The sequence below is a fragment of the Coffea arabica genome, chromosome 2c, assembly GCF_036785885.1.
Source record: "Coffea arabica cultivar ET-39 chromosome 2c, Coffea Arabica ET-39 HiFi, whole genome shotgun sequence".
In the NCBI taxonomy this organism is placed as follows: domain Eukaryota; kingdom Viridiplantae; phylum Streptophyta; class Magnoliopsida; order Gentianales; family Rubiaceae; genus Coffea; species Coffea arabica.
The window spans coordinates 6,141,462-6,168,436 of record NC_092312.1 but is presented as its reverse complement, the minus strand read 5'-3'; the positions used below and the strand labels follow the sequence as shown (position 1 = coordinate 6,168,436).

General features: G+C 36.7%; 3 protein-coding genes and 1 long non-coding RNA gene across 7 annotated transcripts; 3 read left to right on the top strand and 1 right to left on the bottom strand.

Annotated features, from left to right (window-relative positions):
• Positions 1 to 478: 478 nt before the first annotated feature.
• Positions 479 to 3,816, top strand: LOC113725438 (thylakoid lumenal 15 kDa protein 1, chloroplastic). 3 transcript variants are annotated; one of them, XM_072073899.1, is made up of 8 exons: positions 479 to 674; positions 765 to 899; positions 1,030 to 1,125; positions 1,267 to 1,339; positions 1,860 to 1,921; positions 2,641 to 2,722; positions 3,316 to 3,372; positions 3,453 to 3,655. In XM_072073899.1, the coding sequence occupies exons 1-8, from the start codon at positions 540 to 542 to the stop codon at positions 3,455 to 3,457; spliced, it is 645 nt and encodes a 214-aa protein (XP_071930000.1). In that variant the 5' UTR covers positions 479 to 539; the 3' UTR covers positions 3,458 to 3,655. The 3 variants fall into 3 exon arrangements, with proteins under 3 accessions (XP_071930000.1, XP_071930001.1, XP_027104384.1); XM_027248583.2 differs by having other exon boundaries at positions 480 to 674; positions 3,316 to 3,376; positions 3,453 to 3,816; XM_072073900.1 differs by lacking the exons at positions 3,316 to 3,372; positions 3,453 to 3,655 and adding an exon at positions 2,799 to 3,019.
• A 103-nt stretch (positions 3,817 to 3,919) lies between these two features.
• LOC113725437 (uncharacterized) lies at positions 3,920 to 8,885 on the bottom strand. The gene is made up of 3 exons (XM_027248582.2): positions 7,807 to 8,885; positions 4,757 to 5,296; positions 3,920 to 4,176 (listed from the first exon to the last, which is right to left on the bottom strand). The coding sequence occupies exons 1-3, from the start codon at positions 8,668 to 8,670 to the stop codon at positions 4,078 to 4,080; spliced, it is 1,503 nt and encodes a 500-aa protein (XP_027104383.1). The 5' UTR covers positions 8,671 to 8,885; the 3' UTR covers positions 3,920 to 4,077.
• A 5,493-nt stretch (positions 8,886 to 14,378) lies between these two features.
• On the top strand, positions 14,379 to 17,395 carry LOC113725436 (uncharacterized). 2 transcript variants are annotated; one of them, XR_011838846.1, is made up of 4 exons: positions 14,379 to 14,511; positions 14,661 to 14,854; positions 15,781 to 16,972; positions 17,056 to 17,395. It is a non-coding gene; the product is annotated as an uncharacterized lncRNA (long non-coding RNA). The 2 variants fall into 2 exon arrangements; XR_003457336.2 differs by having other exon boundaries at positions 14,661 to 16,972.
• Positions 17,396 to 23,172: 5,777 nt separating this feature from the next.
• Positions 23,173 to 24,339, top strand: LOC113723772 (probable transcriptional regulator RABBIT EARS). The gene has a single exon (XM_027246748.2). It carries the CDS (start codon positions 23,409 to 23,411, stop codon positions 24,195 to 24,197), a length of 789 nt encoding a protein of 262 aa, XP_027102549.1. The 5' UTR covers positions 23,173 to 23,408; the 3' UTR covers positions 24,198 to 24,339.
• The last annotated feature ends 2,636 nt before the right edge of the window (positions 24,340 to 26,975 follow it).

The following is a 26,975-nucleotide window of genomic DNA, read 5'->3' as shown; positions in this document are numbered from 1 at the left end:
TCATCCAGTGGATCAATTCCCTTGATCTAGATTTTCCCTTGGCCTATTTGGAACCATTCTCTCCTCTTTAATATAGAATAGAAGTAGGAGTAGAATAAAAAGATTTATTGTATTGACAAAAAAAGAAAAAAAGGGTAAAGTATAGATGAGTGCAAATGCTCGGCGGTAATCAAATGTAAACCGCTTTCACTGGTTCATCGTGTTGTTTGGTGGGTTTGATTTCCCGCCTGATGTAATCTTCGCTCTAATGGCGTAAATGTGCAAACAAAACTACGCATTTTGATGTCAATTTTTTTTTTTTAAATGAAACGAAACAAACAATAGCGCACAAGTTTTTTGCCTGGAAAAAAAACCACTAACGTAACTATGGACAACTATTAAAATGTTATGGGTGCAAAAAAAAAAAAGAAGAAAAAGGGTAGTACTCCGATATTTATTGACCAAGTAAATAGTAAGAAAAGTTTAGTAGTATACCAAAATAAATTAAGCGCGCAGGGATTATCCACATGTGATGTGAGTCCATTTCTGGATCAGAAGCAATGGCAGTTGTGAACGTCTGCTTGTCTTCCAAACTCCTTCCAAAGCCCAAACTTGACAATCCGCTTCCCAGTCAGCAGCATTTTTGCTTCCCGTCTCTTTCTCTTCCCTTCAATTGCACTGCCACTAGGCCACAGGTACGCTACATTTTCCGGTGAATTCATCTCAAAAAGTACACAAGACTACAATTTGATTAACTTGGCCAATTTTATTTCCACACATTACAGCGTCCCGTGAATCATCAGTCTCAAGCTCCTCAGAATCCTCTGCTTTGCTTGGGAGAATCAATATCCAGGGCAAGCTTTCTCGCCCTTCTCTCTGCTTCCCTCTTCTTTGCATCCGACCCTGCTTTAGCATTCAAGGTAACCAAAAATACAATTTAGCCCGCAATTATTTTAGCGTTTATTGTGATTCTAAATTGTGGGTTTTTTTTTTTGGAATGATTAATGATTTTTTTTTTTTTTTTTTGGTTACATAATCTGGGGAGAAAAGGGTGGAGGTCCTTACGGTGCAGAAGTTACCAGGGGACAAGATCTCTCTGGGAAAGATTTTAGTGGGAAGAGTTTGGTCAAGCAAGATTTTAAAACTGTACGTGGAATTGAAACTCGTCCACTTCTCTATGCATTTAGATTAAGTATGCTGCATACCTTTTTTCTTTTCTTTTTTTTTTTGGTTGGGGTATTCAATCCTGGATAAGTCGCGTGGCGTCATGTGAATTCTGTTGAACAGTCAATACTTAGGCAAACCAAATTCAAAGGCGCAGCATTAGTAGGAGCTAGCTTCTTTGATGCTGATTTAACAGGTATATCCTCTACTGAAATGTCATTTGCTTTTCTAGTATGGAAACACAGAATTTTTTATCTAAAGTAGCAGACATAGGGAGTATCTGGGATAGTAAATTCGATTACTGAAATGCTTGATGATGAACCGCCTGCCACCGATTCCACTACAGCAAAAGACTACAATTGTAACTTACAAGAAAAGTGTAAACTAAAAGCACCTAGGGCAAACTACTTACTTTGTTCTTGATGTGGACAAACCAATTAGTGTAGCAATTGCCATTCTAAGTTTTCATTTCTAAACTGGCACCTAACGTGTGAGATTTAGGTTCCAAAAATGGAGCTCAGTGATGGTCACTGAAGGGAATAACTCGAAAATCAAAATGATTATGCAAAACTGCTTTACTAATGTACTTTGGCAGCTACACAAATCTAAAGCCCTGGTTTAGATAGAGCATGCTATATTACTTCATCTGACATTCTGATCGTGAAGCTTTTGTCTATTCAAAACAAAATCTTGGTTTCTGCTTTATATGTATTCAGGTGCTGATCTATCTGATGCTGATCTTAGAGGAGCTGACTTCTCTTTAGCAAATGTGACCAAGGTAATGAATTTTGCTTCATGTCATACATAGATTTCATGCTTTTGGAGTTGTGTTGATTTTGTTGCCATAAAAAAATTCACTGTGTCTATTCATCATTTGCCATTAGTCCATGTTTGTAACGAGCAAGGTGCTACACTGCATATTCAGTTGAGGTGCTTTTTTCTTGGGGGAATATAGGATGTTCATCTTCTGAATAATTGGATGTTTTCTGTGGCCAATGCCCTTATGCTTCCAAAAAAAAAAATCAAGATGGGAATGTATGAGTACCTGACCAGTCCACATTGAGTAGCAAGCTAACATGCAGTCAAACTAGAAGCTTAATTTATTCTAGTCCATGGAGAAGAGTTGGGTACAAAAGATACCACCTCTTTACTCGCCAAAATATGATGGTGCTCATAAAAAGAATTTAAGACCAACAAGGGAATGGCTGTGTTTGGTTGGAAGTTCTTTTAACTATTTCAGATGTCCAGATGCTGTTTGATGGTATCGTCAACATTCTGGATTTCAGTGCATGTTTGATTGTAATAGATTCTGTTCAAGAAATTATGGCTGTCTTTCCATCCACATAGCCTTTGAGCATGCTTTTATAGCTGTTGAACTGGATTTGGAGCTTACATAACTAATTACACTTGGGAGCTGTAACGTACTAGTTGTGATTCTTAAGTTTTTTTTACCTTGTAATTGACTTCCATCTCCGGTGTGACTGTCACTTTCTGCAGGCAAATTTGAGCAATGCAAACTTGGAAGGCGCACTTGCTACCGGGAATACATCTTTCAGAGGGTCAATTATAACTGGCGCAGGTAAGAAGACCTAACTTTTAATTTTATACTTACAATTGCCATGATGCATCATTTACCATACTGTTATAAATTTCAGGTGTCGGATAGTTAGATATAACTTTGCAGGGAATTCAAAACAGGAGCAAACAAGTAACTAACTGTGACATGTACAGAGAATAGAAAAACGCTTGGTGCCCTCACTTGGCCCATGTTTCCTATTTTCTGTCTGCGATGATCTTCTATTCACTTGTTTCTTGATCTTTGTGACAAAACAACGAGAAACGACTTATAATCACGATATGGACTTGATTATACTGATTAGATATTCCTTCACATTTGGTATTGAGACGGCTACTGGGTCTTGGAAATGATTTCAACCCCATGGAACCTAGGAATGCTGCATTCGGGGAGAGTTGGGTTGGGTGGAAAGGTGGAAAGAATTGAAAGTAAGAGATTTTAAATTCAAATCCTCTCACTTACCCAAAAAGAGGGGTAAATGCTGCCTAAATTATTCAAATTGTGACTCATAAGCATGCTAGTAATATGTTTCTTGAGAGAGGGATAAATTAAAACAAAAAAAAAAGTTGCTGATATAGAGCATTTTGTAATTGCAGATTTTACGGATGTTCCTCTCCGGGATGATCAACGAGAATACCTTTGCAAGGTTGCAGGCGGGTAATGTGGTTACTGTGAGTCCTGATACATTTTTTTTCATGTATTTTCACTTCGTCTGAAGACTTTTTACCATCAGAGTGAACCCAACCACCGGTAATGCAACAAGAGACACATTGTTCTGCAACTAGCACCGTATCCCAAAAAGATTGTGCAAGGAGCGAGGCGTGGGTGAAGGCTTTATGAATTACCAGCAACCATTGACATTTTTGCAGCAAGATTTTTTCGCAAGGACTTTATGAATCCATAAGAGTGGCAAATTCTCTATTCGACCGCCTGAAAGAGGAATGAATTTTCTAAGACTTTTGATTTGTATAGTGAAGGCTCAAAACTCTTCTGATCTTTCCCTTCGTTTCTCCTTCAGTCGGAGCTCAAGAGTCAACTTATTCTCGTGTACATTCTATGAACAGAATTGATCGGTTCATTAGCATCGCTTTCCATAATCTTCGTATTGTTGGATTTTCCGTGATGAGAGAATTTTTTTTTCATCCAATCAAAAGGATGGCTAGACCTTGCATTTTACTCTGTTGAATAGTTACCACAAAGTAACAAAAAGTTTCAATCTTCTACGCTATTTAATTATTAGAGAGCCAACTTTACACGATCCCCAGCACCAATAAATTGCTTTCAAGATAAACATCTATTGAAAGCTACGATACGACAGGGGAAAAAAACAAAGAAAAGGGTATTCTATGACCAAAACCTCAGGGGGTAATGGACTCTTGTTGATTACATCTTCTAATCAACACCTTTAGAGTGCCGTCCTTGGAGCTTTTGATTTCACAGCATCGCCTACGGGGGCTCTGCACAAGCATTCACAGACCACGAGATATATCATCCAAAAAACATATAATCACCAAAAAGAAGCAACTTTTTTGGTCGTATAACATGGATCAAGAGATGACCTCTCTCGTAGCTGTTTAAAAGGCAATTTAGAAGAGGCATAAGCAAGAATAACACTACCAAATTTCAATATTTACAAATTAAAATTGACAGCCGTCTCATACTTCAATTGCCTAATGCTTGCGTATAGGTATAGCCAACCTCTCAAAAGCAATTGCACAAGAAGTAAAAACAATTAGGACACTTTATGCAAGTAAAATGCTGGATATAGAATAATCACCAAAGCATTTTGGAAAATAGCGCGGCCGGAACTTTCAATTAATTTGTGATGCTCAACATTTTTTAAGTTATGAAACAAGACAGGAAATGCCACGCCTAGCAAAGTCTGGTTCAAGACTTTATCCAACTTCTGGGATTCTGGCTTTTTGGTTCAATCAATTATCAGTGTCCTACTTTGTGCGAAGACATACCTTCAGAGTCTTAGTGGCGGCTAATATGCATATTAAAATGGTTAAGCGACGGGAAAAATATGGAACGAACCTTCCATTCTTTTTGGTCCATTTTCAATGCTGAGACGAGAACTCTCTCAATACCCACTGCATGGCCCTGGTGTCCTCCCCTACAATTCTCAGGCTCAGCAATGGACCTCCTGTAACTAGTGAGAGTCCCACCGTTGCCATCTTCGCCTATCCCCTCTATGTAATATACAGCCGGGCGTTCACAAGGGTCAGGATTCACAGGACGTGTATTGAAAATAAAGGGTCCATTGCTCCAACTCCGCCATGTCCGGAACGTCTGCAATGGTTTCTCCAAGTCTCCAGCTATCAATAATGAAGGGTATATCTGCGCAGCGTAGCCCCATGAGATAGACACAGACCATTTATACCACCCATGGTAGCAAAATGACTGCTGCATTATCTGGGCTGGGTCCATATGGTATGCTTGGATGAGGTTTTCCAGCGACTCATGCTGCGTCAGATTTGGAAACAATGGTTTCACATGGTCAAGGTGGTGGAGCGACACAAGGGGTACCATAGGATGTGCTGCCAGAAGACCAAATAGGTCACCTCGAATATCAATCTGAAAGTTTTAATGCCATAAGCATAAGCAGAAGTTTGATTGTACTTTTTTTCACATGAAAGTAACATGATTGATTTTTTTTTCTTTTTCTTTTGGCAAAATGATGTTAAGAGTAATAATACCAAACAAGAATTAAGGACCAAAAAAATCATCTACAGGTTGGCATCTCGAACCATAACTTCAAATAGAAATGGCAAGTGCGAGTTGACTGCATTCAATTTGAAAAGTCGTAGTCTAATATATAAGATGACTGGACTAATTGTCACATGTTCTAGCATATTACATTTTGTCCAGCACTTTCGTTGCCTGGGGCTGAAGTGTTACACTTGAACATAAATTTTCTTTCTTTGTTTCTTTGCGTAGTTAAAACTTAAAAGGTACGCCTGACTTCATAATGGTAGACCAAGAACCATCAATTGGGTGGAGACATTGAAAAACGATATAATGGCCTTCTCTACAGTTTGTTGCTGTCCTTGGCAATAATTTTTCTTTTCTTCCCCCCCAAAACCCCACCAAAGAGAAGAAAAGGGAAGGCATGGACGGATTGGCTTGTGGGAATTAAGGGCAAAGAGCCATTTTTAGATACAGATCATCATGTTCCCTTCCTATTTCACATTTCTATTACATCTCTTATTGAGCTTCTGAAATAAGCAAAACATAACCAAGGATATATACCTCGTTATATCGACTCCTTTGTCATACATCTTTGAAAAAGGAGGGGGGGGGGAACGAAAATCTTAATGACATGAATTGTAATCTTTAATTGCATATTCTAGAATTAAAAGATTGTTCAGGGAGTAGGAGGAAGACGAATCTAGATCTTTTCCTAAGCATAGTGGGAAGTGGATACCATGGCAACAACCAACAAGAACATAAAAGACCTTGGCAATCACATGAAGTGGCCTATGCTTACATCGTTTTCCAAGTAGAATCTTGAAGACGAGAAAAAGGCTTGAAGGACAAGCGCATACGTGGCCCAATATCTACATCTTAATGGTAATCACAAATCACAAGGTACGGTCAAATTAAATGGTGGTGAATTCCGCTAAGTAAGAACACACATCATAATCTATTTAAAAGAAAATGTGCCTAGTCAACAAATAATAATCAAGATAAACCGATTTCTTTCTTCAATGAAAACCTCAGACTCTAGCAGGATTGTAATACTAGAGATAATCCTTCAATTTGACCAAAGTGCTATTAGGTAGCTTTATTAACTATATGTTCTTCCTTTTAAGTACTGGGCTGCTCACAAGTCCTTTATTTTAGTAGTAGCCGCCCAAGCTAGTGTGCTGAAAAACTACTGGGGATGCAAGAACACGTGTCTATATTCTATAACATATGTACTGAACCGAAAAAAAAAAAAAAAAACTTTTATGAAACGTACCGTCTTAATTTTGTCAGATAAAATGTTGTGTTAAATTTTAAGTGTATAATTATACAAAAAAAATATGTATCGAGAGACCCATATCCATATTCTTTTGAACTTTTATCCAACCCAACTGAAGCATTTTTCTGCATTCAACTCTACCGAGGGGCTATTCTCATTTGACTATTTCACTTGATTTTATATTGTACTGTTTGGATTATGAGTTTTTTTGCTATTGTAATTTTATTGCATATTTAGATTTTAGATATTTCATAGTAGAAAAAGAAAAAGCTACAATCAAAATTTTATCTAGAGAAGTTTTACTCCATAATTACTACAATCCACCAACATTTGAAAAATCGACAGCACATGAGGACACACCTACATGCAATTAATCACCGGGCCACGTTGCACCAAGACCAGACCCTACACAGTATAAAATAAGGTTAATTTTTCTACAGTAAATTTTTCTACAATAGCAAACTAGGGCCTGTTTGGTAAATAAATTTTTGTTTATGTTTGTCTGCTACAAGTTTTTTAATAACATTTAGTCATAGTAAACTCAAAAAACTTCTCAAAATTTTTAAACTATACATTTCAAAATATCCAAAAATTTACACGTTTCAAAAATTTTTCCTACAACTTTTACAGCAAAGTTTCACCCAAACACCCAAAACAAACTTATTTGCCAAATGGGGATTACAGGCACTACTTTTAAAACATCGGTTCACCATCCAACTATGGAAGAAGGACAAATGTACAAATGCAAACTTATGGGAAGATGTTCACCCACAAAGCAGTTCACCTAAACTACATTGACCTGAAGAAAAGACTTCCAAATCGGTCAGCATTTCTTAAAGTCGTGAATGAATACGACGTCATTGACCTAGGACTAAGCTGCTATTTTTTTTTTTTTTTTTTAAAATGCTTCAGCTGGTTTTTTTTTTTTTTTTTTTTCCACTTAAATTGAAGTGCACAAAATTTCAGACGCCACAAAAACAAGAAAAAATCCGACATCGACGCAACGCTAATTCAAACAACACAAGAACTTGTTACCATACGATAGATATTGGTGCTGCGCATTGATTCCTCTAAAGTTAGCACTATAATGGATGCATCATCAAAATACTTCACAGCGTACCTGGTGGAACCCACGCTCTCTAGTGAGGGAGACACCTAGCTCTTTAATACATGCCCACACCCGCTCATCAGAGCCGTAGAAATTGTAGTACCTATCAAGACAACCGTCCATTACTCTAACCAACTCCGCCGCTAACGGATAACTTATTGCAATTCCTCCGCCACCAAAAGCCATATCATAGGAATGAGTGGTGTCTTGCTCTACGCTCTCCGAATTCCCACCAACATAATACATCTGACGGTGATCGTACTTGGCTAACACCGTAACTAAGTTGTCCGGGAAAAACACCGTATCGTCGTCTCCCATCACGAACCACCTCACATCCGGTAACCCGACCCGGAAAGAATCCACCACGATCCTGGAGAGCCTGACTGCTGATTGCGAGCTTGTGTACCTGAACCGGGTCCAGTCGGAGGAGACCCGATACGGAGGGGAGTTCTCGGGCCACTGTGTGTCCGCGTCGGGTTCCTTATCTAACCAAACGAACCCGCGTGTGACGCTATCCTGCCACCACAGCGCTGAATAGTGGCTCCGATCGTTCCACGTCGAGGTCGACCCGCCGATGCCGAACACGATGTGGGTTATGTTGGTCGGGCTGGAAATAGGGCCTTCCTCGGTGTTACAGGCTGTTCTGGAGATGTTGTCAGTCGGGTTCGGGCATTCGGGGCAGATAAACCAGGGAGGTTGACTTGTGAAGACCGAGTAAACAAGCAACGCAGCGGAGACGAAGAGGAAAGCCAAAATGCCACCTTTTACGGAAGTGGTTAAGAAATCGTTGCGCTGATTGGAAACGATGAACGGTTTGAACGGGTTCAAGGTTTCCTGACCGGATTTCTCCCGGCTCTGAGACATTGATGATGGCATCAAAATTCAAAAGAAAAAAATCCGGAACTTTTTTCTGCAGTGAAAAAAGTTGCAGTTCCTCGTTTGTTGAAAAAAAAAAAAAAAAAAGTTGCAGTTCCTGCATGAAATGATGGGTTGTTCTGTCGAAAATTATATGCCTTCTAGGAATATGGCAATAAAGCGCAGTGTGTGTTTTTCACCGTGTACGGGAGTTGTGGGGTGAGAAGTTCGAATGGCAAGCGGAAAGCCAGGGCAGGGAAGGCTTTGAAGATCTAAATGGAGGACTGAGATCATAGCATGTGGCCGCAGCCTTGGTGCGGCGATACGTGTTGGGTGCCCAATGGGTTATGAAAGGAGACAGGAATTTACTTCGGTTTCCTGTTTTTCCTTGCAGATTTTGAAATATATCCTTGAGGCGACTGTGTATGTCCCTTGCAGTACGGTCATCGGTCAAAGACTTAAGAGCAAAGACATTTATTAAGACCAACCTCTCAATGAGGAAAAAAAAGACGAAAAATTAAAAAGGGAAAGGGCAAAAAGTACGATAATGAAATGGTGTGGAATTTAGATTGCTCGAACCGTGGTAGGGGTTAGAACAAGCAAGCCAAGTCAACTATATTATCCATACTGTAAGGCTTATGTCAAGTTACAACAAATTGTACAACAACAAATATCTACATTTCAAAATTTGAGGGATGTAGATAAATCTTATCTTCAATAACGTCAATCAAGGTAATGCACAAATCGTTGTTGCGATTCAGTAGTTATTGAATATTGGAGTAATCACAGGGCATCTATTAAAGCTCGAATGCTTAACTATGAAATAAATTGGCCATCTCTTGATGAAAAATTTTATGTAGATTTAGAGCAACTATTACTACTAGCCATGTTTAGTAAGTTTTTTCCTAACTAATGAAAGAACTCCACGTTGACACATAAGAGTCTCAATTGATTTCATTTAACGTATCAAATTGACCCCACTTAGAATGTGAATTAACAAGTGAGATCCTTGTGTGTTTGCGTGAAATTTTTCTATTGATTCTATACCAATTATTATGTATGTTTAGAAATTATTTTGAACTAACATGAAACTTCATATCATTCAATGCCAAGAGTATCGCTAATAGCTCCTGTGTCATCAAAACCAACAAAAATCATAACGAGGCTTACTACTATTTTTTTTTTATTTTATAGAAAAGCATAAAGTTTTATTAAGATGGAATAAGGTCCGCCTGAATGAATTGCGGACAATACAAAAGATGGAGGTGAATGTCTCCATAAATAGTCATCCATGACAATACAAGCATTCCTAGTAAAGCTATAGGCTGCACCATTCAAATAACGTGGTATCCATATGGCTTTCCACTTGGTGAAAATTTGCAGAAGTTGCAAGGCATCGTCAGTCAATACGCCACATGCTGAATCATCAGAGTCATATTGCTAAGCATTTTTGTAATCTTTAGATTGTCACCCTCAAGAGCAACGTGACCATAGCCTGATTCAACCAGCAATTTAGTTGCAAACTTCGCCGCATAAGTTTCGATCACATCCGGGTCTAACATACCAGGAATCTTCTTAGACAATCCAGCTATGAAGTCACCTGCGCCATCACGCACCACCGCCCTAATAAGCCGAGAAGCCTTCTGATGGAAAAATGGCCCCATCAAAATTTGCTTTGACAAAATCCATTTGAGGTTTTTTCCACTGAGTTTGTGTGGCTTGGTGTTGCATAGAAGTTATTAAGCCATGCATTGGATTTGAAATAGCTTCACGATATTGGTGTACATATAGTTTATAAAAAAAGAAACCAAACTAAGGGGCTCTCTATACGAAGGTAACTCCATTGCTATTGTTCTAAAGATTCCACAACATTATAGCCACCAATTCCATGTCTTTTCTTGATGGACAAGAGGCACAAACAGTTGCAGGTGCAATCGTTTGTGCCGGTTGTATTTATTTTTCATAGTGCGTAACTTCCATTGCACACGATGTAACTTACTTTGCACACGACGTAATTTTACAACACTTTTTTGTGGATCCCACACATGACGTGAAAATCGAGTTACATACTGTAATTTGAGCCGCACAAAATTTTGAGGTCACGTCGTGGCCGCGAACCTTCAGGAACGATTGTCAGTTCCTGCCCCATTTCCTTTCTTGATAGATGATTTTCTTGATTAGGGAGCCAGATTGTGGCTTGCTGAGCGGCATCCAAATGAACTTTTGTAGATAAATGGCTGAGTGCCCATGATTGAATGGCTACTGGACAAAAAAGGAAGATGTGATTCATGTCGTCAGATGGAGCGTGACAAACACCACAAGATGCAACGAGGCTTGCTACTATGATAACCCAAACATATGTAGCTTTGAAATCAAGCAAGAAATGCCTACATAACTTGCTTTGGAATTTTTTAATAAGTGCTCTGGAATGCTCACTAATTCACTCAAACTACACATAATTTATTATTTAAATGCACACTCGTAATTAATTGTCCATATATTTAGTTACTTTTTTCAATTTAGTTTCACTTTTTCCAATATATTAACACTTGAAACATCTTAACAAGAACATTCTTTAACACATTATTGTTATGTGAATGCATACATTGACAATTAACTCTCCTTTTGTATTTAGATAATTTTCTAAATTAGTTTCTCTCTTTCTAAAAAATTAACATAAAAAACTATGTTCCAATGATTTGCATTTAGGTACTAGTTGGATTTGAGGGAATAGGAGGGAGAGGAAAGGATAGGATTTGGAAGGTTTTTTTTTTTTTTTTTTGGATTCAATTTTGAGGTAAGAAAGGAAAGAATAAGAAGGGAAACGATACAATTGTTTTGTTCTAGTATGGTTTCAGTCCAAAAAGTTGGCAAAAACAGAGGGATAAGGTATCAAATTTAATAAAATCATTTAAATTTGTTTAAAAAGCTTTTTTCCTTTCATTTTTAATTGAGCGATAGATTTTTTTCCCCCTTGCTCAACCTAAACAAAATTTAGTATTTCCTTTCATTTTCTTTTATATTTAAATCAAACAAGATGGATGGAAATCATTTCCCTCTGCTCTACTCTCCTTATAAATTAGAACATGTCTCTGAAATCATTAGTCACTTTCTTTTTCTACTAGTGCATTTTCCTTTCTTTTCCTTTCCTTTGTTCCAATCCAAATGGTGCCGTAGGTACTGTTGGGTGCTAGGATGATGCTAAAAGCATTGCTGATTGTATACCCATTGAGTTACGTGGCTTTCCAATGGACCCAATGCCATAGGACCGTATAGACTGCAGTACGAATACCTAAGACCTCTTTAGCTGTTGGGCTATTCTTAAAATCAAATAAATAAGTTTTTTTTTTTTGGGGGGTGAAGGGACATAGGTCTTAAAAGTTCATCTCTAAAAGTGGGCCTGCTGAGAAATGCCTGACCAGTTCTGTTACTCGGGTTCGTTGGAGCAATACAAAAGTTGGGGCAGTTTGGCAAGTGGATTTTTACCCAAATTTGTCTTCTATCAATTTTTTATCAACTTTAACTACAATAATATAAAAAAAATCGCAAAGTTTTTGACTTATACACTTCTAAATATCCAAAATACAAAAAAAAAAAAAAAATTCCCTTCTCCTTTTATTCTTCTTTCTCCCCCACACCAACCCATCACTACTTCCGTCGCCAGTCACCATCTCCCCCGCCCGTTTTGATGCTGATCACCTATTCCGGTGCATGTCTTTTTTTTTTTTCTCTTTCTCCCTCTCCCCTCTCCTTTCCCCGCCATCCTCTCCATTTGCCCGATTTGATCCTCCCCTTTTTTTTTTCTTTCTCCTTCTCCCTCTCCTCCTTTGCTCCGCTTTCCCCTCTAGCCAATCTAATCGCGAGACCAAATTGCACCGTGGAGAGGGAAGGGAGGAGAGGGAAAATTGCAAAAAAAAAAAAAATTTTCTATTACTACTTTGTCTGGTAAGGGAAGGATAGAAGAGGGGAGGAGAGGGTGAGAGAAAAAGCAAAAAAAAAAAAAACACTTTTGTTACTGCTTCATCTAGCAGGGGGGACAGAGAGTTGGCTGGCGAGGGAAGGGGAGAGGGAAAAAAGGGGTGGCGGGGGAGGGAGTAGGAGAGGTGGCGGGGAGGAGAGGGGGAGAGAGAAAAAGCCAAAAAAAAAATCTTTTGCTGCTTCATCTAGCAGGTTTTTTGAGAGAGGGAATGGGGAAGGGAGAAGAGGAAGAGAGGAAAGGAAAGGAAAAATTTTTTTTTTTTATTTTATAAAAAAATTTCTATAACTTTTACAGTAAGTTATAGTAAAATTTTATATAAACATAAAAAAAACTAACTTGCCAGACAGGACCGTTGTTTCGACAAGCTTAGAGGTTTCTCTGGGTTGATGTTTTGTGGCTAGTTTGTTTGCAGTTGCTTCCGTGCTTCTAATGTCATCAATTAATAGCAGTGTTTTGTCGCAGAATTTTTACTGGTTTCAATTTTTTGGCCATTCTAGCCTCCGTCGGTAGATGGGCTAGTTATGTCGGTATGGGAAATATCTTCTAACTTCTCAGATGCTGGTACTGCTCCTATTTCACTTGGAAGCTGGAATCCATGCGAGATTCAAAAATGACTCCTTCGCTCGACAAACTTGGGGTGTGTTTGGATAGCAATTTATTTGGAAAACTCGTTTGTTATGAACATGTACCCCCAATAAGTTTTTTTTTTAAAAAAAAAAAAAAACCAATTTTCACTTCACCTCATATGTGTCACTTCACAAAAGTTTTATAACGTATTATTCTGCCAAATTCTTCAAATAATATCAAATCAAAACAGACAGCATGTTGAAGAAATGGACTACTACCACAAAACTTCTTGAACGTTGGACTGTAATGTTTGGGCTTCCCTCGGTACGCTATCCGCCAAGAGTTAGAGCTCTGGGTTGCATCTTTGGGAGTTGGGACTAAAATGGGTAGAAGTACCTGTGAATTGTGATGGGGCCTCGAGATTCAACAGTGCGATCAATGTATAACCTGTCCATGACAAGCATCCTGTAAAAAGCCAATCCAAAAAGAAAAATTCAAGACACGGTAGGGTTCGACCCCTCTTGGTCTGTCCACTAATGGTGAGGCTGAGACAAGAAATTTTTAAAAAACTGAAGCAATGTTTGAGGCCCAAACAAAAGATCAGAAGGACATGTGCAAGCTATGAACAGTGTCATGGTCGGTGCCCAATACTAAACCAATTACAAGCCTAAATTGGTTCATATGTTTTAATTTGAAAGAAAAATCGTTCAAAATCTCATTTACATTTGATTAGATGATTTTTTTCATCTTTCACTTTTAAAATATTAAATTTATTTCCTTTACAAATTTAAGTTAACAAAATTTGATACCAATTTAAGTTTTCAACAACTTTTTAGCTGAAAATACCACGTGACCTGTATGCATTCATTTTTTACGTAAAAAAAATGTCAGATCCCACTTTTTTAGTGAAAAAATGAATATATTATATTAGACTTCACTTTTTTAGGGGAAAAAATGAAAAGTATCAGCTTAGATCACACTTTTTTAGGGATAAAAATAAATATGAATCAAGTTATTTGTTTAACTATAAATAGGATTTAATCTTTTTGTTCCTAAGAATTAGAGGTGTCAAATAAAATCATTTAATTAATTTTACCCATACCCGCCCATTAATAACTGAATATGGGTACATTAAATTTTTATATATGGGTATAATTGGGTAACCCATTTAACTTACATTCCCAAACTTCTTTGTATTCTCAGTTTTTCACCGTCAATCTTCTTCTCCTTCCCACCAGCAAGCCCACTGTTTCCCCCCCCTCTTCCTCCAGTGTTTGATTCCCCTCTCCCTTCTCCCTGTCTCTGCTTAATAGAAGGTTTTTGCCCTTCCATGTCCAATTCCTGAGCTGATTGATGGATAACTTTTCTAATGCCATTAGATCCTGGAAACGCCACTTATATTTTTTAGCTCTAGTTTTTTTCCCTTCATTTGATACCATTGCATTTCTTTGCTTAATGTTTACAGGAATCTAAATATTGTGAGAAAAGTTGAAAAGCTTTGGGAGCTTGAGGTACAAGAATTAGAATCAATCTTCAATTTTGTTTGGATGGAATTGTTGGCATAGTATTTGGACGTGGGAGGAGAGAGACAGAGCATTTGCTGCAGATCCTGCACCTCGGATGCAGTTGGTGGTATCTGTAGCATTGTGGAGTCTACAGGTAAGGCTTTCCTGCTTAAATTTGTGGTGGGATGCATACTTATTGGCTGTAGTAATATTTGAATAGGATCTTAATTTTGCTGGTTCTATGACAACTCTACTGGAAAAGTTTTACTTGTATGCATTCGTCTCTTTGCAATCTGTGAAGCTGTTTGTTATTATTGTTCCCAGTAATTGCAAATTTGGAAAACTTCCAGTGCCTAGTAATTTCTTTTTAGTCTATTCGTAACAAATTTGTTCAGCACTACTGGTAACAATTTCTTGAAGGCTACAAAATCTGCAATGACGAGGACAAGATTGGTTGGCCATAGTTTTTCAAAATTTACATGACGCTAAACTGAGGTCTAAGGATCCAGCCATGTTCTTTTTCTATAACAGGAATCTTGTTAAGTAGCATATTCTTTAAATTTTTTCTATAACATGTATCTTGTTATTGGGCATGTAATTTTTTTTAATTTTTAATAAAAATGTTGTTGGAAACGGGATAGAAAAGCATAGAAAATTAACATGATAGAAAAGCATAATATCTCGTATATAATATCATTGACAGTAGTATTTTAGGTTCAATTTGATGCATTGTTTAGGGGAAAGTTTCTGGTATAAATTTGCTTCATGTCAATTAAGCCACACATAACACATAAAAAGGTGGATCATATACACCTGAAATCCTCTTTTTCTATGTAATTTGGTTTATGTGAACGGTGGCATATGTCATAATCTACCCATATCCTTGTAAAGGGTATATTTGGCTTGGATATGTTTTAGGTTCTCGATATTGTTGTAGTGCTAGAGTTTGAGCTACAATGTGGAATGGAATTTTGTGGCTTGTGTCTTGTGTATTACTCAGCCTTTGTTGTTATGACATGGTTATATTTGTGCCTAGTTATCTGGAAAATGGAAAGATGCTGATTTTGTTTGCATGATCAGGCTTAAATTAGTTCTAGCAACCTTGGCAGGATGCTGATACTGATGCACTGAATGCAGCAGCATCACTGTTGTAAGGTTCTCCCATTAGAAAGAGTCAAAAAGCTAAAAAACCAAAGTGGCAAGGAACTTATTAAAGTGCTGAAAATTGGAAGTTGTTGAAACTTGGGCTTGGCTATCAAGTCATTGAAACTGGCAAGTGCAGTCAGCACAATTAAGTCTGAGAGGGCAGGGCAGGACAAGTTATATGTAAGGCTGAGAGTCTTAGAGAGGAAAACATCAGATGAGGTGTACAAAGTTGGTAGTATAGATAACAGAAATGCTATCCCTTCATGATCCAACAGATAAGTTGTCAGAGCACATTCAGGAACAATGTTCTTATACAAGCCATAAGCCTACCAATACAGATGAGTTGATCCAAGGTTCTTCAAAGCGTTCGAGACAGCTCACGTCATTGATTTGGAAGGAATTTGATATATTGTATGTTGAACCAGATGGTTCACAAAGAGCACAATGTAAATAGTGCAAGCGTGATTATGCATGTGGTGGAACAACCGGAACAAGCAACTTATGGCGTCATCTTTCAAATTGTACTAAGCGTGGACAATCTGATTTTGAAGAACGGTCTCCAATTGACCAAGGAATTTATCGGGAAAAGATGGGTATTGCTACTGTGAAGCATAACCATCCTTATAGACTAGTGGAGCAAGAAGCATAACCATCCTTAAGAAGCTGTATTCTTTTGATTATGAAGAACGTGCTAAGGAAGTTCGGGATAAATTTTATTTACTATTCGAGGAGTATGAGAATACTTTTGATGGTGATTTGCTAGATGGATCAATAGCAGGCTGCTCTGGTGGTGATTTGGGCAATGACAATGATGATTTTGCTGAATTTGAGAGTCAACAACATGCAAACAAGAGGAATAAGTCACAAGTAGACTCTTATTTGGATGATACTCGACTCCTTTCAACTCAAGAATTGGATGTTCTCAATTTTTGGAAAGAAAACAAAAATCGGTACCCTATTCTTTCTTTGATGGCACGGGATATTTTAAGTATTCCTATCACTATAGTGGCCTCGGAATCAGCTTTCAGTATTGGTGGTAGAATTGTGGGTAAATTTCGTACTTCGCTCCTACCAGAAAATGTGGAGGTCTTGTTATGTACTAGGGACTGGTTATATGGAGTAACAAGTATGTTATACTTAACCTTTTTGTGCACATGATCTTGTATTTTACTTCTTTAGTCACTTATTGAACTTTACTTTTGATTTCAGCTTCTGAAGATGAAGAAGATAGAGAAAGACTGAGTATTGACTTTGCACCATTAGTTGCTAAACTTACTAACCTTCATGTTAGCAGATTCCAACAATGAGCTGGAGGAGTTTTATGCTATGCTATGTAGTTGTACAAAGCTTGTGCTTGTTAAGTATCTTGATAGAGTAGCTAGTTGTGGGAATTCAAGTAGCTATTGTTTATTCTGGTACTGAAGGTTGGCAAGAAGTTTTGGCTATGTAACCTTTCACTGTTCTATCAGTTATTTCTATTTATTGAAAATTTATCTTTGTTTGTATGCTAAATGAAGTGATTGCTAATCCTTATCAGGATTTTTAACTATTTTTTATGTTAACTAATTTTGTTTTATTTATTATATTTATTTGTTGATTTTGTCTTATCGCTTTATTTCCTCATAATTTATTAATTTGATCATTTTTAGCATCACTAATTTATGACAAATTTTAGTCTCCTTTCTTACCTTTTCAAAATGAAATTTTAAATTTATACACGAAAAAATTCTAGGGGTTCAAAGTTTTGGATTAAATTTTTATGTTAACTTTCATATTATTTAGTCCAAATTTTTAGATTCTCATTGTTCAATTATTAAATAATATGTAATTTTGCGACATAGCACGAGGATGAAAAAAATTGATAATTAGACTTATTTGGCATAATAAGTAAATATTTAAAATTAATGATGGGTGTAAAATGGTATAAATTGATAATTTAGTTTGCAAAATGAATTAATATGAGTTTGTAAAAAATTAGAATAAATGGATTATAAATGGATAATTGAGTTACCCAACTCATTTTTTGACTAACCCATTTATACCCATCTAATTAAATGGATATAAATGAGTTGACTCACTTATACCCATTACCCATTTTACCCAACCCAAACCCGCCCAAATCACCCATTTTGCCACCTCTAAGAATATAACCACATGTGGCTCATGTAATGAATTCATGGTAAAAAGTGGTTAAAAATCTAGATTAGAATTAAATTTTATTGATTTAATTTTGTAAGAGATGTAAAGTTTCTATTTTAAAAGTAAATGACAAAAAATTTTATTTAGCGATATATGAGGGAACAATTTTCTTAATTTAAATTTAGAAGGAGCCCACAAGTTTAGGAAAACTTGTTTCATAGATTAGTAGACAAATTTGTTAGGCCAATCTTCTGCAAAGAGAAAATAGAATATATAGGATAGAATACTTTCTTTTTTATTATTACTTTTTTTTTAACAACGTGCTTGATGTCACTTGGAATACTCAATCAATCTAGAGAATGAGGATTACACACCAAGATCACTTCAACATAGCAGTTCAGAAAAGCAATAGCGTAGCCCGTGCTACAAAATTGGAAAAAATCATAGAGAGGTTCAAACATTTCATAAATGCTTATATTGGTAAATCATCGACAAATTATTTTATTTTCCGTACTTTTGATGGAATACTAGATTTCTGAATAAGTGTTTCCAACTGCAACGGGTTGGTCACAACCATCTTAGCCCTTCCTCCCACGCACTCATGCCTAAAAGAAGAAGAAGAAAAACAGGAAGGAGGAGAAGAAGTACTGTATCAAGGATGTATTTGCAGCAGCGACCTAGGGTAGCCCCAAAACGCCCCACGAGATACCGGCCCAAGATAGAAACGGAAGGGGAAAGAGGGGATTTACTTTTCACGTTAGATTAGATCAAATGAATTGTAAAAATTAGAAATCAGACCTACTAGTCCCCGAAATCGTTGTGATGAATGGTTATTTTGGATGCAATGAATTTCATCAAGTTGCAAAGCATGTCTTTGCCACAATGTACAGCTAAATTGTTTACGTAGTAGTAGTCATATACTGCGTGGAAAGCTTTCAAAATCCATACTTCAAAAAAACATCTGATTCATACAAATCTTGTATTTTACCTCTGAATCGAGTTCTTGAATTTGAATCCTTCTAAACGTTGATTAATAAATTGGGATCATGTGCACCTAAAGTTTGATTTATACTGCTACGTCCAGAGTTACAATCACCCCTGGTTTTGCAATTAATTGCATGATTCAAGTTCAAGATATTACTCCGTTTATGCTGACGGCTTTTCGCTTTTCAGTGTTCACCTGAATCCTGCCACCGGGATGATAGTAAATAATAAGCCAAACTAGAAGACATTTCAGGCAATTCTAACAATGTCTTCTAGTTTGGCTTATTATTTTTTGGATTTTCTTCTATGGCCTACACACGTAAAGTAAAACGAAATGAGTTTTTCTCTTTCTTTCTTTTTCCAGCATTATTGGACTAGGCTTGCAAACGAACCGAGTCGAATCGAGTTTTGGGCTAATCGAATCGAGTCTCGACTAAATTTTATCAAGCTCGAGCTCGACGAGCCAACAATTTAAAGTTCGAGCTCGAGCTCGACAAAAATAAAAAATAATCATTTTATTTTTTAAAAAAATAAATAAAATAATATTTTTTTCTTAATAAATAATAAAATATTAAGAATATTTATGTAATTTTACAATTAAAATAAGAAAATAAAAAATATATATATACTTAAAATAAAAAAATAAAAATATTATATATATATATATATATATATATATATATATATATATATATATACTCGAGCTCGCGAGTCGGCTCACAAGCTAACGAGTTTAATATTTTGAGCTCGAATTCGAGCTCGATTTCGATTCAAGCCGCTCGCGAGCGGTTCGATTCGTTTGCAACCCTAGATTGGACTAAGTGAAGCACGCTTATTGTTATAATTATTACACCATTATTGTTTTCTCTGGAATGATTAAGCTTCGTAGCGCAGATTAAATGAATGTTGCTGTTCTGTAACTATTTGCCTCACTTTTTTTTTCTTTTTCTTTTTTCTTTTTGAAAGGATCTCAGTGTAGATAACTTGTTTTACATTCGGCAATCCTTGATTGGTCTGAAGTGAGCTGATTTCTGTCTCTATTGACCTTTCACACTGGTAATTGCACCATATATACCAAAATTAATTTAACCAACTATTGTGCATGTAGCAGTATGCAGGACTGGGTATTCTTCCGTTTACTCCTCCGCTTAAACGCTAATTCTCTTCTTTTTCTTTTGCTCCTTTTGCCAAGATGGACTTGGGAATATAACTACTACTCGATGAAGCTAGACTAGTTAACATTTTTTCAAGTTAAATAACTATGGTTTCTCAAATATATTGCAGTTGAAGTTTGAGAGAAAAAAAAAAAAAAAAAACTATGGTTTCTCAATTTTCCTTGAAGAAACGAGTATATGGACTCTCGTTTATCTATAGCCATGTATGAACATAAATGGGTATGGGAAGTACACTAGTTGCTTCTAAGATGCATGGAGGCGAATGAAACCTTTTGGCAACAAAAAGAGACACCACATTGGCTAATATTAGGTGATTACTTAATGTCTCAATTAATTAAGGCTACCAGAAGTATTCCGTTATGCGTCCAGTTTGGATCCTTGCCAATTGGAAACAATTTGTAAGATGTGGTTGTGACTATAATATTACAACGTAAAGAAAAAGGATCAAATAAATGATAGGCAACAGTACAGCAAACCTAATCATCGACCCCACTTCCGAATACTTAACAAGATGGAGCATAAAAATATTACTAAAAACAAACGACAAATTGAAAGAAATACCCTCCATTTTGAATATGGATATGATCGTCACGAATGAGGATAACTGAGTCACTTCCAAGTCTATCAAATACCTGATCTATCTTTGACGTAGTTACTGCTAGTTGACAATTTGTAATCCTCAGAAATTCAATTCCTTATGCACATCCAAGTCTTCTTCTTACATTTCTGTACAGACACGCGGTTATTTCTTTCTTCTTTACTTGCAAGTCGAGGCAAGCATATTGTCAAAACAATCTAATGTTTCATATTGCAGATATGTCAGCTTACTTTTCTTTTCTTTTTTTTTTTTTGTGGGTGGGGGGGGGTGGTGGCGGGGGTGCACAGTTTATGGCTCTCCAGATTATCCAAATGGTATAGTAGTAGCAAATAATTCAGTCGTCCATAATATGTAAACAAAGCAGTACTCCTCAATCATTTAAGCGAAAGAGAAATGAGTGCATGTGAATTTTGAAATTGGTCTGCTTGTTGTTGGTTGTGGAATATGTATTGTCCCACTGTGTGTGTGAATATGCCCATGAATGCATCAGGAGGAACGAAGAATCATGCACTTTGGAACAGTTTTATTTTGCTGACATCGTAAAGAATATACATACAAAACAAGTACTCCAATTAAACATATTTCAATCAGCTTTTAGTTACCTTGATCAGAATTTAATTATTGAACCTAACATCTTAACGAGAGTGTCATGTCATATATATGTACGTGATGTTGCATCAACCTTTGCCCGGTCTTAGTTTATTAATCAGTCGGCAAGATCACAGCAAATTAAGAAGTTATCTTAGTATATTTAATTTACTCAGTTAATAATTCTCCTCAAAAGCGTTTCTTGGTCATTTTGTTCTTGTCTACTAATCAAACCATTCTCTTTTTTCTCTCCTTCGCTTTCACAACAAGTTGCGAATAAAGACGTTGATAAAATCTACAGAGGTCAGACAATTTTGGAGAGCTTTATATATATATATATATGTTTTCTCCATAAATAACTAAAGAGTCAGTCTTTGGTAGTCAATGATTGAATTAATTACGCAGCTGCTGCTTGTCTCCTCCCATAAAATTTTATAAGGTTTTGGAATTGAAGGTTGCTTCTAACTTTGAGCGAAAAGAATCATTTTCTGCAAGTTGTTTTCAAGACTTTAATAGCCTTAACATTAATATTGTAATATGGTGGATACGTTCACGGTAGTAATTTATATAGCCCCACAATCAGATAAGTGTGGAAGTTGAAGAAGCTACAGAAGCAACATAGAGCCCTACAATAATGCTACCAAATATCAGACCAAAGAAACAACCCTTATGCTACTACAGAACCAAGAATTAGTTCCAGTGTTCTCTGCTTTACTCTAATGATAAGGTAATTATATAAGGTGCATCAGCAACTTTTGTGCGCCCTAAGAATTCAGGCAGGCCAGTCATTACACTGATCTTGGCTTTCATGTCAGCGGATACTGAGAGATTTCCTCATGTCCTCATAGATATGTTGCAAGCTATTTGCCTTTGTTATCATGAGCACATACAAAATGCACTTTTTTGGAACTAAAAAGAGCAAAAAAGAATTCAATTACATCCTGAATTGTTTTTCCTTTTCTTGTTCTGGCGAAAGGGAAGGAAGAGGCAGCCATGGATGATAGATCCATCATGATAATGCAAGCATTACCAAAATTATGCATTACTAAAGAGACATAGGAAATATTAGCAAGTAATTTGTGAGATATTGCATGTATGCGCACATATCATAGTCTTATACTCCTAGCTAGATGCATTTTTCTTAATTCGTTATTTGACTTTTAAATTGACGTGATCTCGAAGGAAGGACTCGAAAGATTCTATGGACATTCACTACACAAATAAAAGGGATAGTAAATTCAAGAGAGCAGATGAGGCTCAACCTATCGTAACTATCTGTTTTTTCATTTGTTTATTCACACATGCACCGAGCACAATCAATTGAATGATCCAAGCATTTGGACTCGTAATTAGTCAAATGATTAGTGTCGTGGATGTTTGGGTCTTGGAGAAAATCACATACATGTATGAACGAACACATTGTAATTACTTTCCATTCTTTGTCTCTTATAGATGGCGCTCACAAATGGATTTCTTCCCATTTCTTATAAAAATCCATTTGAGTGCACGACTGACCGGTTAATTGGTTTTGTCTTTCTAATGTCAGAGAAGTTAACCAATATATGAGTTCAAAGACTCTAGATGATCAATTGCACCTGTAAACATCCATCAACTAATTAGAAGGTTTTTAATTGATATTATACTGCATGAACTTGAATTATACGACAGTTGCACTAGCTGACCCATGTCGGACCCTCAAAGCAAAGGACTTGCTAAAAAAGTCATTATAAAACAGACAAAATAATTGTGTAGAAAATCAGGAAAAGCCAATGGTATAACCACACTGAAGGATCCAAAATTCCAAAGAGAGCTGTTCCTCCTATACCTTCCAAAACCAGTTACTGATAGAACATGACTTTTTCACTCTCCTCGTAGATTCTTTAGTTGCTTTCATGCATTCAATTTGGACCTAGAAATGCCTTTCCTCCTACTCCTTCTAGCTCCATTTATATACGACTACCTGTTTCCTTCCCCACTCCATCTCAAAAGTAGTCTTCCATCTCCATTCTCTGGTAATCCCACAGCAAACTAAGCCCATAATATACGGTTGATCAAGAACTTCTATTCTGGAGCAAGACATGCAGTATATGATGTGGATGAAAAGCAAACAACTGTTGAATTCACGCTTTCAATCATCCATGGGTTCATTCAACACATCATCATCATCATGGGAAGAACAAGCTTTTGCCGAAGATGCTGCTGGTCCTCTTGGAGGATTTGTATGGCCTCCAAGATCATATTCCTGCACTTTTTGTAGAAGAGAGTTTAGGTCAGCTCAAGCACTAGGTGGTCATATGAACGTCCACAGGAGGGATAGAGCTAGACTTAAGCAATCTCTTTGCAGTGATCAAACTCCCTCCTCCGCTCCCGAAATCCAACAGTCACTTCAAGCTGGCGATTCCTCCTCGCCTTTTTCATCTGTCTCTAGGGCTTCGGCCACCGTAATTTCTCAAGAGACTTCCAGTGAAGAAGCTTACGCCTCTCCTTTTTCTTCTTCTATCACAAAGGAGCAACAGCGACTGTTTCCTTATTTATCTTCTCCAGATTCCAGAAATGGAATTAGAAAAGGTGCAAGGAAAGAAGAACTTCTTGTGCTGGATCGTCGTGATCATGCTGCTGTCGAAACAAATTTATCTGTGGGAATTAATTCCCATAACACACAGGGAAGTTCTGTTCATAATGAAGAGATGGCAATTAACTCCAAGAGACTTAGAAGTAATGCATCATTTCCGGTGTACCACAAACCGTGTTCAAGTGATAGATTTCCTTTCCAATATGAGATGTTAAGGATGAAGATGTCCGGGGCCAGCTCAATTGAGGACATAGATCTGGAGCTCAGGCTAGGTGATCCACCAGCTGTGAAATAAATAGACTGCTTTTAACTAATACTAGAAACAAATGTTAACTGTTCTAGCTAGTTCAAGAAGTTGAATTGATCTAGTTGATCAGTAGAAGCTCTTCCCTTTGTAGTTTTATGATTATGTTGCAATGACAATTTCAACTTGCTAATCGTGGTGGTCTATGTTCGCTCCCCTTTCAATGATATGCAAATGCTTCGTGCGGCTGTGGAGCGAAGCGAATACCGAATATACTTAAAATCATATATTTCTTAAGGCAGATTGTATTGGATATGATCCTTCCAGGGATCAGTCCATGGATCAAACCCGTGCATCCTCAAATCTGAAAACTTTCCTGGCCCTGAGACAACTACTTGACGTACTAAAATTCTATTCAGTTGCCCACGGATGCTTAAACTAAATTTATCTAGTTTCTAATTGGTCATCAAAATCAAAAGAATTTGCTCATCGGATCGAATTGTAATCAGGACTATTATTATTTGGTGCGAATGGAACATTTTTAGTTTACTTCTTTTTTTTTTTTTTTTGCTTTTTTAAAGATACTTTTACGTATTTTAATCCTCCTCATGTACGCACCTCGCATATTAATTTGATTTTGTTTATTCGTCATCTTCTGGCTCGAGTGCACCATTTTGGTTCACAAGTGCGAAAGAAAGATGGAAGCAACGTGGAGAATGTTAAGTTCTCTATGGGGTATTAGGCTATTTGCTTTAAAAACTGACAGTTGCTGACCTTAAAAAAAAAAAAAAAAAACTTACTGACAGTTAATCACATCGAATTGGATAGTAATGAGTAAATGGACTATAATTTAATTTAAGATTGGCAATTTGTCGTAATTTTCTGGACAACACCTTGCTATATTTATGTATATATATATATATATATACATCCCAATCTTGTCTATTGTAAACCACCAGAAAGATCGCTGCCCGAAGAGAATCAATGGAATAAAGTATTGTTGCATGGATGCATGGATCCAGTAGCTTAAAATTTTTATATAAGGTACCGTATCATATTTTAAATCGTTGGCTACATTTTCTCATCCTTCGTCTTTACACTTTGTATTATGATATCTAATGCCAAGGAACATGTGCAAGGTATAGTAGTGTCCAACCCTCAACACCAAAACCCTATCACGTACCCCTATATGTTCTTGATTCAAGAAATTCTCTAACCCTAAACTCGGTAGCCGCTAAAACATGTAGGCACAGTTGGTACCGAAGGTTCTTGCAGATTACACGGTAACTGCTCATGCAGCACACTTTTCCCTGCAATTGTTTTTCAATGCGCTTTTTACATTCTCTGCAAGGATAATTGATCGAACATAACTCCTCCTTTTTTTCAAAAAAAAAAAAAATTGTTTTTCACTTAAAGGGTCCTCCATAGATATCGAGAATTAGCTATATATGGAGGGAATTGATGTTAGCCAACAAATGTGATTCTTTTTATGGTTAATATGGTTAACAGAGACAAGTTTTCATTCTTTTGAGGCAATTCTAGACTATTGGGATTTCTGTTTTGTACCTCAGAGAATTTGGTGGGTGCAAGCGGTACAGAACAGGTCTTTTAAGTACGTGAAAAGGAACCATTGCTGATTCGGGATTGATAGTTGGGCGTGGATTTATGGCCGTCGCCGTCTGTGCAATAACTGGTCTTTTATGAAGACGGGTTTTGTGAGTTGCGTTTTACTGGAACAGTTCAACAACTAGCGAGCTCTCTGACGATTTCTATTGAGGTTTTAAGGGTGTTGTGACAGAGTCAGACTTGCACATGGGGATTCAAATGTCTATTTCTGCGTAGCTATCAGGAATTTCAAAATTCTTTCGCAGCAATAAATATCATAACAAGTTTGAAGCCATCGGGGTACAAAACAATAATACTCGATGATGCAGATTTATTTACATTTCAGCACAATTTAATCTTCTCTCTCTCTCTGGCTCGAACGAAACGAAACAAAAAATTCCTACCTACACGACTACAGCAGGAGAAATGGTGCAGATTGCATCGTAGTCTAGGGCTATTCATGAATCGAATCGCTCGCGAATCGATCGCGAGAGGCTCGAATACGAGTTCGACTCGAGTTCGGTCAATATTAAGTTGAACTCGAGGTCAAAAACATTAAACCCACTTGCGAGCTAGATTATATATATATATATATATATTTATTTATTTATTTATTTATTTATTTATTTATTTTAATAGTAAAATTACATATATATTTCTAATATTTTATTATTTGTTAAAAATTATATTATTTTATTTTAAAAATAAAATTTTTATTTTTTATTTTTTAAAAATAAAATATTTCTTACTTTTTATTTTTTAAAAATAAAATATTTCTTATTTTTAAATTTTTTAAACTCAAGTTCAACTCGAATTTAAGTCGAGCTTGAGCTTGAACTTGATATTTTGAGCTCGTCGAGTTTGAAATCGGGTTCGAGTTTCATAAAATAAATTGGAGACTCAACTCGATTAGACCAAAACTCGACTCGACTCGTTTGCACCCCTATTGGTGGTGCACGAATAACAAAAGAAACCATCCAAACTTTCTTTTACCCAAAAAAAAAAAAAAAGAAAAGGAAATCTATATGATTTCGATCTAGTTGAGGCCTTTAAAATAATTAAAAAGAAAAAAAATAAAGGTTTTCCCAAGTTGACGAGTGACCTTGAACTTCAAGTGTCAATTTGATGAGGTCGAGATGATCATGAATTCGGCATTTTCTTCTTAGATCTCCTTGAGAGAACTGTTGCGGTCAGGTGCTTGATAAATTGGTTCGTGTCTTAAAA

Coding starts and splice junctions, on each gene's coding strand:
- LOC113725438 (XM_027248583.2), top strand. CDS start 540: ATGGCAGTTGTGAACGTCTGCTTGTCTTCCAAACTCCTTCCAAAGCCC. Junction 2,723..3,315: donor GTCAATTATAACTGGCGCAG/GTAAGAAGACCT, acceptor TTGTAATTGCAG/ATTTTACGGATGTTCCTCTC. Junction 3,377..3,452: donor CTTTGCAAGGTTGCAGGCGG/GTAATGTGGTTA, acceptor TTTTACCATCAG/AGTGAACCCAACCACCGGTA.
- LOC113725437 (XM_027248582.2), bottom strand. CDS start 8,670: ATGCCATCATCAATGTCTCAGAGCCGGGAGAAATCCGGTCAGGAAACC. Junction 5,297..7,806: donor GAGAGCGTGGGTTCCACCAG/GTACGCTGTGAA, acceptor TAAAACTTTCAG/ATTGATATTCGAGGTGACCT. Junction 4,177..4,756: donor TGGACCAAAAAGAATGGAAG/GTTCGTTCCATA, acceptor ATGCTTGTGCAG/AGCCCCCGTAGGCGATGCTG.
- LOC113723772 (XM_027246748.2), top strand. CDS start 23,409: ATGCAGTATATGATGTGGATGAAAAGCAAACAACTGTTGAATTCACGC.